At 44.6% G+C, this 13,567-nt stretch overlaps 1 protein-coding gene across 3 annotated transcripts in view; it reads right to left on the reverse strand.

The window, feature by feature from the left end:
- The window catches only part of TRAF3 (TNF receptor associated factor 3), a 175,113-nt gene that overhangs the window by 30,072 nt on the left and 131,474 nt on the right, over window positions 1-13,567 (reverse strand). For all 3 annotated transcript variants that reach the window (XM_082242670.1, XM_082242669.1, XM_082242671.1), the window contains exon 4: window positions 4,683-4,787. In XM_082242670.1, coding sequence (XP_082098796.1) covers window positions 4,683-4,787 — 105 coding nt within the window. The remainder of the gene's footprint in view (window positions 1-4,682; window positions 4,788-13,567) is intronic.

Genomic DNA, 13,567 nt, shown 5'->3' on the forward strand with positions numbered 1-13,567 from the left:
GTCATGTGTTGAATAGTTTTGTATGTATTCTTTTGTTTCCGAACATGCGCAGTTTTGCTCTTACGTTTTTTTTTCCGGACGAAAACTGTACTGATTAAATGAAAATCAGACGCTGTGTTCACGTACGATAAACATTTTATAGCCTGCATCTTCATCTTTTGTCGTACGAAAATTAGTGACCGGCTGTCAAAAGCACTAAACTAACGTTCCGAAAATCCTCAGATCGTTCGTCAGACTAAATTTTACTTCCGATTTTCTTATCGTGTGTACGGGCCTTAAGACTCCGATGTTCAGTGCTGGTGGTGGGTTCATAACGATCAACCAACTGGATTGTACAACAAGCACACAAGCAATTCCCCGGGTCCAGATACCTCTGTATGCTAGTGAGCAGGTTGTCTCATTCCTTGTCAGGCAACCGGGTGGTTGAGCCAAACTAATGACTAACATCTCAAGAATGGTCAGAGCACCCCCTCTCGCCCTTCTCTTGGGCACTGAGCCTGCTACATACTGTATGTTGCACAGCCAACAAAGATTAGTGAATTTTCTCTACCTTAGAACATGAACACAAGTGTGCAAGGTGTCACCTACAGACAACAGATAAGGCAAGCTGCATTGTCCTCAACCCCCTGTATGGGAGTTCCACCGTCTGTCTTGAACACTATACTATAGCAAAAAAAAAAAAAATTAGGTTAATGCAATTGGTGGCGTCTCATTAGGGGCCAGAGGTGGGATCTGATTCTGTGTCACCATTGTAAATCTAGAAGCAGCAATTCCAAGTATTGGATCCGATCCCGCAGACACTGGTTAAGTTTCGACAAGGTTTTGGGTATCTCTTTCACTCTTTGTCTTGCTGTCATCATTTACTCTCTTCTAAACTTCCATTGACCAAGTTCTGTCATTCTACGGGACCACTAAAGCTGAAAAACAAGACCCTTCATTGCAGTTGACATGTCCCCCCCTAGGCCAGCGATCGGCAACTTTTTAGCTAAAGGGGTCGTCAAATCCGGCCCCTGACATCACAAAAGGGCCACAAATATCTGTTCCCACCACAAACACGTTCTCTGGATGAGTTTCAGAGGTATTTATGCTTAAGGTTCACACCACAGGAACTCACTCTGGATGCATTTCTGCATGCATGTTTTCAACACGTTCCAGTGCATTTTTTCCCCTCTGTTTTTTTCGGTTTTCCTAGGTTTCCTGAATTTTTCTTTTTTTTGCTGTAATGCATTCCGGTGCATTTTTGATGTGTTTAGATGCATTCCGGTGCATTTTTGATGTGTTTAGATGCATTCTGGTGTGTTTTCTCTTGTCCCAGTACAATTCAATGCAGAAAAATATACAGTGAAAAATATACATATATGTTCTAATTGTTTTTTGACTGCAGCTGGTGTGAACTATGCCATTGGAACCCATATAACCTACTGTCCATGCGTTTTTGATGCAGAAAAACACTGGACTGCAACTGGTGTTGACCGGTGGGGGAAATGAGAGTTAGAGAGTGTAGACATTTTTGGCTGGGGATATGCCACAGAAGACCATATCTATCTAGGAACATTACATGAGGGTAGTAGAGATCAATGCTATTACCCCAATCAGTGTTCCCACTACAGACCGCTGAGGGACGCACATCATATATCAAAGGGCGGTAGGTTGGGCAACCGGGGCCCCAGGTGTAAGGTGCTGCAAGATGCCTGTTACTTATTTGTAAGTTGTATGAACTCTCTGCCATCCACCCTACATGATAGTGGCCTGTCTGGTGGTAGGATGCCTAGGCTCTTAGTGCTGTCACCTAGTGGAGATATAACTATTCTCCTTGGACATCAGATCTAGATTTTTTTTTTCCCTTAAGGCTCAGTTCATAACCAAAAGTATTGGGACGCTTGCCTTTACACGCACATGAACTTTAATGGCATCCCAGTCTTAGTCCGAAGGGTTCAATATTGAGTTGACCCACCCTTTGCAGCTATAACAGCTTCAACTTTTCTGGGAAGGCTGTCCACAAGGTTTAGGAGTGTGTCTATGGGAATGTTTAACCATTCTTCCAGAAGTGCATATGTAAAGTCAGGCACTAATGTTGGATGAGAAGGCCTGGCTCACAGTCTCCGCTCTAATTCATTCCAAAAGTGTTCTATCAGGTTGAGGTCAGGACTCTGTGCAGGTCAGTCAAGTTCCTCCACCCCCAAACTCACTCATCCATGTCTTTATGGACCTTGCTTTGTGCACTGGTGCGCAGTCATGTTGGAAAAGGAAGGGGCCATCCCCAAACTGTTCCCACAAAGTTGGGAGCATGAAATTGTCCAAAATGTCTTGGTATGCTGACACCTTAAGAGTTCCCTTCACTGGAACTAAGGGGCCAAGCCCAACCCCTGAGAAACAACCCCCCCAATACCATAATTCTCCTTCCACCAAATTATTTAGACCAGTGCAGAACGCAAGGTCCATAAAGACACGGATGAACAAGTTTGGGGTGGAGGAACTTGACTGGCCTGCACAGAGTCCGGACCTCAACCTGTAGAACATCTTTGGGATTCATGTGAGTGGAGACTGCGAGCCAGGCCTTCTCTCCAACATCAGTGCCTGACCTCATAAATGCACTTCTGAAAGAATGGTTAAACGTTCCCATAGACACACTCCTAAACCTTGTGGACAGCCTTCCCAGAAGAGTTGAAGCTGTTTTAGCTGCAAAGGGTCGGCCAACTCAATATTGAACCCTACAGACAAAGACTGGGATGCCATTAAAGTTCATGTGTGTGTAAAGGCAGGCGTCCCAATACTTTTGGTAATATAGTGTATGTGAATCAGATGTGTTTTGAACCGCATCTGATGTGCATAACATGTGAACCAAACTGGCTTTCAATGGAGCCGGTTCACATATATGTGGGCTGATTATGGTGCAAATTAAAAAAGTGTCCTGTGCGTATTTCAGGCGCGATTTCACTGTCAAATTTGCACCTAAACCGCTGAATGGAAACCGCACCAAACCTAAATATATGTGAAATCAGCATAAGAGCGCCGCAGAGCTCTGAAGAAGGGGGGAAAGACTACATAAAAAAGTACTATCTGGTACCTTACAGTTTAGTTATCAGGCCTTTAGTATAAAACTTTGCACCATTATGCAATTGATGTGGTGTTGAAGTAAAAAAAGGGAAATGCACAGGGGTGTACTAATAACATTCAGTTTTGCCCCTTGCTGCAATCTTTTTTTATTAGGCTACTTTCCTAGTTGAATGCTATTCATTCATAAACAATGGAGCAATTCATGGCAATACCACATTACAGCCACTAGATGGAGCTCACAATCATAGTAAAGTATTTACTTCCTCATCTGCTCCATCTAGTGACTATAATGCAGCATTTTCCCCAGATTTACTCCGAACAACATTTGACCCGGGGAGAAAATAGCCTAATAACATTTGATTGTGCCCCTATTCACACAGAATGATTGTACATACAGAAAGAACAGCTCTGTGATTTAATTTTTTTTTTTTTTTAAATACACCTACAGTGTGTTTAACCAGTGCTAGAAGACTGTTTGCAACGTAACCACTAAGACTGGAAGGATTTGCCCCCTTAATGACCAGGCCATATTTTGTGATTCGGCACTGCGTTACTTTAACGGACAATTGCGCGGTCTCGCCGACTAGCCTCCTGCTCGCGACCGATGTATAGCTATGTCGGTTTGTCCAGGAGCGGCTGCCTGCCGCAGTATAACTGCGGCGGGCGGTCGTAAAGCGGGGATCCTCAAACTAAGGCCCTCCAGCTGTTGCGGAACTACAAATCCCATGAGGCATTCTAAAATTCTGACATGCCCAGACATGACTAGGCATGATGGGAATTGTAGTTCCTGAACAACTGGAGGGCCATAGTTTGAAGACCCCTGGGTTAAAGGCTTTAGCAGCGGAAACCCAATAGTCTCAATGATGTGGCCAAAAAAGATTAATTCTTCAGGGGGCAGTGACTAGGTATATAAGAGAAGGTAAAGTCAGGATATGGTAATGACATGCTGAGTTAAAGCCTTTGTTACCCCAACACTTCATATTCCTGATATGTGGCTGTTGTACCATGTACTTGTATGAGAAAGTCTCCTGTTCTCTTTGTATTGCTTCCTTTGTTTGAAATCCCTGGTGTTCCTGACAGTTCCTCTGCATTCCTATTAAAAACTGACCACACTAAGCAGAAGAGCACTCTGTGGTCAGTTCTCTAGCTATGCTGGGAACTCAGTGTACTCTCCTCCAATGATCAGACTTGTCCTGCCACACCTCCGCTGCACAGCCATTCACTGGCAAGCTCAGTGTGCTGCGGCTTCTCCTCCCCCAGCTCTTATGCAACTAAGTTGAAGCTGTTATAACTGAAAAGGGTGGGCCAATTCAATATTGAACCCTACGGACTAAGACTGAGATGCCATTAAAAATTCATGTGCGTGTAAAGGCAGGCGTCCCAATACTTTTGGTAATATAGTGTATTTATTGTGAATTCGGGCTTTGACATGTCCCCTTTTGCACTTGTTGCGTATTCAACTAATTCCGTTGTCAATGGCCATGCAGTGCAGGGTGCAGAAGGGTGCAAGCCAGGAAACCAATGGCTCCTCTTTTACCAGCGCCATCCAGCACCTCTGCGCATTCGGCAACTGCGACTTACAAAAAATATCAAATAAAATAGTAAAGAGAAATGCGACATCTTACCAGTAGATTTCCTAGTGTGATCTGCTCCTTGCAGCCTCGAGTATCATTCCTGCAGTACATCTGAAGAGCCAACACTTCCCGCCGACAACAGTTATCCTTAAACACCTGCAATTCAAGGAGATCCGTTTATTGCAAACCGATTTACATTTTTATAATCCGGGAACATAAATCCTTATCCCCGGCTGTGATGTGCTTACCGCTCAGGGAGGGAGCCCCGCTCCAGTCTCTGCCCAGAACTAATTCACTTAAGGGAAATTGAGGATTAATTTAGGAAGCATGTCCCGGCATTCGGAGTTGTTTATATGAGTACTTTGTGAAAGGAACAGGATTGTAAGTACATTTTCTATTTGAGTTATTAAGAGGGGTCAGGGCTAGTCTTTCCTTTGGAGAGTGAGTGAGGTTCACACAACTTAAAGAGGTTGTACCCATAAAAAAAAAAAAAAAAATCCTGTTTTCTTATAGCAGGTTAAACAGCATAGTGCTTGTGCTGTTTAATCTGACCTTTTTAATGCTGTAAAAAACCTGGTTGATCCTACTTGTTCCTGTGTCCCCCTGGGTGAACAGACCACAGTAATCATGGCTGCTGATCCAGGATACCGTGGTCAGTTTACGTGCCTCCGTCAGTCCGCTCTCTCCCCTTCCCTCCCTGCCTGTCAGCTCCTGTGTGTAAGTGATCTCTTCCACGCCCCTCCCCCCCTGCCGCCATTAGTAGCTGGCAAAGTCAAAGAAAGATTACCGCCATCCCCTCTATTGTACCAAGCCATACTACACTTTGTAAGGCTGCATTCACATGTCAGCTTATAATCGCGGGCAGAACCGCCGCGGTTCCGCTTGCGATTCAGAGATTTATTGCAAATCGCGGGACGCCTAGCGTTGCCTTGCAATAGCCCCCCAAATGCCGAGCGATGTTGCCGCGATTTACGCCCGCCGAATCGCGGCAACATCGCGCAAACAAAATCGCGGGACGCAATACGCTCCAAAGAAGCTCTTGTACTTTTTTGGAGCGTATTGCGTCCCGCGATTTTGTTTGCGCGATGTTGCCGCAATTCGGCGGGCGTAAATCGCGGCAACATCGCTCGGCGTTTGGGGGGCTATTGCAAATCAACGGGCAACGCTAGGCATCCCGCGATTTGCAATAAATCTCCGAATCGCGGGCGGAACCGCGGCGGTTCTGCCCGCAATTATAAGCTGACATGTGAATGCAGCCTAAAGGTTTGTATAAAATTATGCCTCTAAATATCTTATTTCAGATCGTTTGTGCGGTTACGTGACCTCCGACTGCTCTCCTCCCCCTATCCAAGAGCTACAGCGGGAGGGGCAGAGCGGACAGCACAGCGGTCACGTGATCTCTCGGCTGACATCAGGGGGGGATCCTCCCATTGTAGCCCTTGGATCAGGGTAGGAGAGAGGCCGAAGGTCACGTGACCATACAGAAGAAGTAGGGTGTAACGGAACCTCAACCCACACTGTACTTGTTGACTTCCGTCAGTATACGGCTTCCTCCCAGTCGTGAACATAGATACCAGATTTTCTCAGCCGCCCCATACATATAGAACTAGCCGACAACTTAGCTTGTACTGGAATCTCTGTTAATTGAACAGTCACACAGAATTGATATACAGCATGCCCCCCCCCTCCTGATCAGATTACCACACACAGGTCAGGGGTTGCCTGATTACATTATCATATGCAGATGAAATTGTATTGAACAGTCACACAGAATTTATATACAGCATGGACCGCCCCCCCCCCCCCCCCGATCAGATTACCACACACAGGTCAGTGCTTGCCTGATTACATTATCATATGCAGATGAAATTGTATACATAAATAGAATTAACCTGAACTAGTTATCTAGCCATCTGGACAGAAAAAATGTGAGGTCATTAACATTTAACAATGAAACAGACAGACTTAACACAATCCACATCCCTTCTCAATAGACAGACAATAGGGAGAGCCTGCCAGTGACAGCCTGACCATCTCCTACATTGAAGTACATGGAATACACATCTAAGCATTGCTTTGATTATTTAGGAGTCACAGAATTCATGGCAACAAGCTATAGGTCTCACAGTGTAAAGTGGGATTAAATCTTCATATTTATTGAGCGATATTGTTGATAAATATTACTCTCCCATTTGAAGTTATCCAAACCATTTTCTTAGTGTCCATTAAGTGTCTGTCTTTCACTCCCAGTGATGGTGAGTACCGTCATATAGGGTATTTAGAGGCATAATTTTATACAAACATGTACACAGTGTAGTATGGCTTGGTAGAACAAAGGGGCAGGCAGAAACCTTTCTTTGACTTTACAACCACTTTAAAGCCCAACTCCCAAAACCCAAGAAAATAAAACAGGTGAGACAAAATTAAATTCAGATGTAGGCACTAGTTGCATTTCTAATATACATGTATTTTAAATGAATACAGAACTGCATTACCTAGTGTGGTGCCATTATGTTTCAGGAACTATTCCCCCATAATACAGCGGGATTTCCACACCAACTATTTTATGAGGTTTGGAGGGTGTGTGTTGGGGCGGGCGGGGGGGGGGGGGGTTTGGTTTTGGGGGGGGGGGGGGGGGGGGGTCGTGGTTGAGTTCCTGCACCTATTTTCTGAGAAAAAAATACCATGCTTACGCTTTTTTACTTATTTTTTTAATCTGAAGCCAAAGCATCTAATTTGATAGCCTGGCAGCAGGTATTTTTTCTTAAGAACTTCAACACCGACAGCCAATTTCCCGCACTGAGGGTTTACTTTCACCCTTGCAATGCCAAGGATTGCCTAACATATTGCAGCCCAGAGGGTAAAGTCATTCATTTTGTTGGTTGTCACCTCTAATCAGATGCCATCCATTAAATTTGATTGTATGTGAGGACATAGAGGGTCCACCAACATTCCAGAGCATCGGACAGTGGAGGAGGAGAGCACCAGCTGCTGGGGGAAGTGAGGCATAAAGTAAATATATCACCATTGTCCTCATTCCCTAGCAGTGTTAATTTTGGCAGCAAATTTCAATTTAGTTTTAGTCTTAGTCTTAGGACTAAAATGGCATTTTAGTTTTAGTCCCATTTTAGTCTTCTGCAAGTGTTTTAGTTTTAGTCGTATTTAGTCGACTAAAACTCCAGTATATTTTAGTCGACTAAAACGCCCTACATTTTAGTCGACTAAAACTCATTTTAGTCATCTATAATCAAATGGGTGTAGTTCAATTGTAATTTGTAATGCATTATTTAAGCATTTCTCTACAATTTCCAAACTCATTATATACTACTGCTGGTCCTGGAGTGAAAAATCTAATATGTTATTATTTATGCTTTGAGCATGCACCAGTGTTAATTTTTGGCAGCAAATTTCGATTTAGTTTTAGTTATAGTCTTTTGACTAAAATGCCATTTTAGTTTTAGTCGTATTTTAGTCTTAAGACTAAAATGCCATTTTAGTTTTAGTCGTATTTTAGTCACCTGAATTGTGTTAGTCGACGAAAACGTTTTAGTCGGTTTTAGTCGACAAAATTAACACTGTTCCCTAGGCAAAATCAGCAGTTGACCCTTGCAGTGGGGAGGGGGACCCACTTCAAGGATAAATGATTGTCATCATTGGAGTTCAGCTTTAAACGCAATTTTTAAATGCATGCAGTCCAAGCATGGGCGTCCGTAGGTAGGGACAAGGGGGGGCAAATGCCCCCCTAGAATCTCAACTTCCCCTTTTAAAGTGGTTGTTAAGCCACATTGTACCATCCTGTCTGATCTGTTTAATAATCCTGTGTGCCCCTGTGTCTGTGTTTTAAAAAAAATAAGGCGTTCTTTACTAGTTTTCAGAGCGCCGAGCACCACTCACGTGACGCGTTGGTTCTCTCCTCTCCCCGTCTGACAGCTGCCTGCAGCAGGTGGGGCCGAGGATTCCTCGCTGTCATCAGTCATGAGGGGGGAGAGGAGGGGAGAGGTGGCGGGTCACGTGAGCGGTGATTGGCGCACTGAAATCTTGTAAAGAACGGCTTATTTTTTATAAAAAACAGACACAGGGGCACACAGGATTATTATAAATGCTGCCATTTGCCCTGTAAAAATAAATACTCAAAATAAGTAATAATGACTAAGCCCCTCCCCTTCATGACATTGTTAAAAGGGGCGGAGCATGGGTGACCTTAAAATTATGCCACCCCCCCTGAAAAAAGTTCTGTGGACGCCCATGAGTCCAAGTACCTGGATTTGACCTGGGATCAGCCTTTTCCAGCCCCTGTACAGCAAAGCTCAGACTAGGGGATGTGAGAAGCAACACAAGGAGGTGATCAACTGTGTGGCAGAGCACCAACAAGCTAGATGCCGATAGGAGAGGGCAGAGTGACAGCGAAATGACAAGACTGCTTCTTCTTCGCTGTCCTGTCACATGCTGGTGGAGGCACCGAAGTGTTACCTATCTAATTGCAGTGGAGAAAAATCAGGTCTCCTGCCCTGCCTGATAGAGCTGAGCTGTAAGGCAGAGTGGTAAAATTCTCAGAACTGGATGGACAGAAATACAAAGCCTTTGTCAAGTAAATCAGCTCTTCTATATGTATTTTATCTGCATATTTAGTGGTTTGCCTGGAGTTCGGCTTTAAGAGAAACCAACTAGATTTGCCCTTCACTTTCAAACCTGCCGTGGGAAACTGAATGGGAAATCCGACTGGTTGTTACGAGCAGCTTAGGCCATTCTAAATAAGTCCTAAAACTTCTGCATTTGAAATATCTGGCTCCAGTCTCTTCTGAGGTGAAGGCGCCTACAGACATGCACAACCCCATCCAAGGAGCTAAGATCAGATTTCGACAGAAATATCCTGTAAACATGCATCCTGTTTCATGCTTGGGACTTTCCAAACCTTGTCAACCCTGCCTATTTCAAAGAAACAATGCTGAAGATGTGACCTCTGGATTGCGAAGCTGTCGCCACTCCCTGGGTAGTCACAAGCTTTCTTACTTATCAAATTCCCGCCATATTGAACTGTACTTCACCCAACTTCCATTCTTGCGTCATTGTAATTGTTGTATTTGCCGTTTTATAATTCCCCCACATTCCAGTCTTGCCTCCCACTGATCAATTTCAAAGTTTGTTGATAAAGACCAACATGATGGCATTTTAGAGTGGCTGGGAAACTCCGGAACATTAGGTCTTTCATAGTGGCTGACGTGGTGGTTTGTCAAAAGTCAAGTAGGCCAATGGATATTAGATTTTACACCGCAACTCCTAGATTTCCGTGAAAACCCTTTTCAATCTTCTTGGGTTCATCTTATACTTTCCACTTTGACTCCAGCTCTAGCTTCTAAACCTTTTTAAATCTTAGTTTCTACTCATCAATTTCATCCACAACAGCTTTAACATTTTTCTTTCTAGATTACCAGTCCTGGTGTCTTCCAGTTGCAAGACCAATTAGCTCCATGACAGACCCAACATAGGTCAGTTCGATTTATGGTACTTGACAATGGTATCTCTTGGCTCCTTAACTATAGCATGGTTTTGCTGAAGAAGCCAGGCTGCAACAGCACCCTCCCTTCCATGCTGGACCCAGGACCAGCCTCGGGACTCAAGCACAGGCCTTTCCAAAATCCCACACCCAAAAATGGGTGTCCTTTAAAGCCTTGAGTCCAAAACCAGACCCTAAAAGACCCTAAAGCCAAGCACTTGGGTTTCCTAAAACCTATGATCTAGCATCCCCTCAGTTCCTGTTTTACAATTATCCACCTTTCTATGTCCCACAGATGTTAACACCTAAATTTCAAGGCCCCTAGAAGCTAGTACTGATTTCTCACATTCACTAGACACCAGCACTGACCTCTCACATTCACTAGACACCAGCACTGACCTCTCACATTCACTAGACACCAGCACTGACCTGTCAGAGTCCAAAGATGCCAGAAACAACCTCTCTTGGTCCATGAGCCCCCATCAACAACATCTTTTTGGACCCTACACCTCCATTAACAACATCTCATGGACCCTAGACCTCCATGAACATCATCTCTTGGTCCCTAGACCCTCATTGATAAGATAACTTGGTCTCTAGACATCAACAATATGTCTCAGTCCCTAGACCCCTATCAACAACATCTCTTGGGTCCTTAGACCCCACTAACAACCACTATCAGTCCCTAGATTCAACTGACTTTATTCTAGATCAGTGGTGGCCAAATGTGGCCCTTTGCATGCCTGTATGCGGTCCTTGGGGCACTGTTCCTCAAACTTACAGCAATGATGGGGAATTTTTCCTTCCAGTGACAGCAATGATGGGGCACTACTCCTTCCACTGCCACAAGAATGGGGCACTATTCCTCCCAATGACACCAATGAAGGAGCACTATTCCTCCCACTGACACCAATGATGGAGCACTATTTCTCCCACTGACACCAATGATGGAGCACTATTCCTCCCACTGACACCAATGATGGAGCACTATTCCTCCCACTGACACCAATGATGGAGAACTATTCCTCCCACTGACACCAATGATGGAGTACTATTCCTCCCACTGACACCAATGATGGGGCACTATTCCTCCCACTGACACCAATGATGGGGCACTATTCCTCCCACTGACACTAATGATGGGGCACTATTCCTCCCACTGACACCAATGATGGGGCACTATTCCTCCCACTGACACCAATGATGGGGCACTATTCCTCCCACTGATACCAATGATGGGACACTAGTCCTCCCCATACAGACTAGGGATTATTTTTTTACTCCCACTGACCACCAAGCCACCACTGGCACTGGGGCATTTTCTAATCCAACTGGCCATAGTCTGGCTGTCCTAAAGTCTGATGGACAGTAAACCAGCCCTTTGTTTAGAAAGTTTAGAGACCCCTGTTCCAGTAACTAGGAGATATCACCATCTCCTAGTTACTGGATGCCCAGGCACCATCCTATCTAGGATTCAGGTCCCCAGAACTAGCCTTTGCTGATTCCTTGATGCCACATTCTACTACTTCTAGTGGAAAGTCCTCCTTAGTCCCTGCACCTAAGCTATTGTTTCTCTTAATTCACTTTGCCTTTTTCTTGTTCTCATTTCCTCCCATTCTTATTGATCTTCTCAGCTCTCCTCTATATTGCTTCTTGCTATGCATTTCCATTTCTATCTCGAAGCTACTTTTATCAGCATTTCTCATTCAACTTCCATCCCCAAACTTTCTCTCTTCTCCATCGCTCTTCTAGCCATGCGTACCATCATGTTGCTCCCAATGCCTGCTCTATGCCAGAATGTTGATATTAATAATGAAGAGCTGCAGTGATGGAAGAGTTAACACTTGCTCTGTAATTATACTTCTCTGCTTAGAGACTGAATGAGCAGTATTTTCCATCCAGAGCCTCCCACATTGGCGCCAGCCACCACTAAATTCTACTAGAGAGAGGAAGAAATGACACGCGGTACACCGTTCAGAAATGCACAAATTACAACTGGAAACCGAGAAAGGTTCATAGAGGTGGTGATCTTCTGCAACAAATGACGGCCTATACATTCCATCATGAAACAATCCTCTTATTGCCCTCCTCCGTGTCTTTGACACGTCATCACTGCTTTGTAAATACAAGTGAGGTCATCATAACAGGCTATGACATCACCACTCACTAAATGTAAGCTGTATTCCGCGGGTGAGACCTCTCTCATCTAAGAGATAAACAAGATAGATACAAGACAGACAAATGTATATACAGAGACAAACCGCTTCCAAAGGGACAGATGGCTCCCACACAGATGGTGACAGACGAGGTCATCTCTATCAGTTAAATATATTGATCGATTGATCAGGGTGGACAAATTATTATGGAATTCGGGATCCAGTCTGTCTAATTCCTAATGTTAGGCCTCTTTGGATTACATACATACACCAGATTCCAGGTTTATATGAACAGCGGTGGCATCTCTGCCTATATAAAGTAATGATAAACACATGAGCCCAGGGTCGCCAATCCTTCCTTATCCACAGGTAACCACTGGCAGAAATACATCAATTGTGCTGCAATTAATACACATAAACATAAAATAAAACCCCAAAGTACATACTACACATTAAACCCATTCAAAAGTTCATTACATTTTTTCCTAAAGTCCGCATGAAAAAGTGGATGATGTGCGTCCCACTCCAGTAAATCGCCTCCACCACAGAAAACACAACTGAGGCTTACCAGAGCCACATGAGCCTTAAATTATAGAAAAGTCATGTGTGGCATTCTAATCATACATACACAGGACCCAAGATGCACTCCAGGAGCCACCAATCACATGTGGACACGACCCAGGATATACTCCAGGAGCCACCAATCACATGTGGCTGTGACCTATGATATGCTCCAGGAGCCACCAATCACATGTGGAGAGGACCCAGGATATACTCAAGGAGCCACCAATAACATGTGGACAGGACCCAGGATATACTCAAGGAGCCACCAAGCACACGTGGACAGGACCCAGGATATACTCCAGGAGCCACCAAGCACATGTGGGCAGGACCCAGGATGTACGCCAGGAGCCACCAAGCACACGTGGACAGGATCCAGGATATACTCCAGGTGCCACCAATCAAATGTGGACAGGACCCAGGATATACTCCAGGTGCCACCAATCAAATGTGGACAGGACCCAGGATACACTCCAGGAGCCACTAATCACATATGGACAGGAAACAGGATATGCTCCAGTAGCAACCAATCACATGTGGACAAGATCCAAGATATACTCCAGGGGCCACCAATCACATGTGGACAGGACCCAGGATACACTCCAGTAGCCAGCCACTAATCCTATGTGGACAGGACCCAGCATATACTCCAGGAACCACCAACTGGGGACATCACCAATTGTTGAGTTCGAAATATGTACCTCCAATAAGTTACATCCACGAGA

The sequence above is a fragment of the Pelophylax lessonae genome (assembly GCF_965119305.1).
Source record: "Pelophylax lessonae genome assembly, chromosome: 13".
In the NCBI taxonomy this organism is placed as follows: Eukaryota; Metazoa; Chordata; class Amphibia; order Anura; family Ranidae; genus Pelophylax; species Pelophylax lessonae.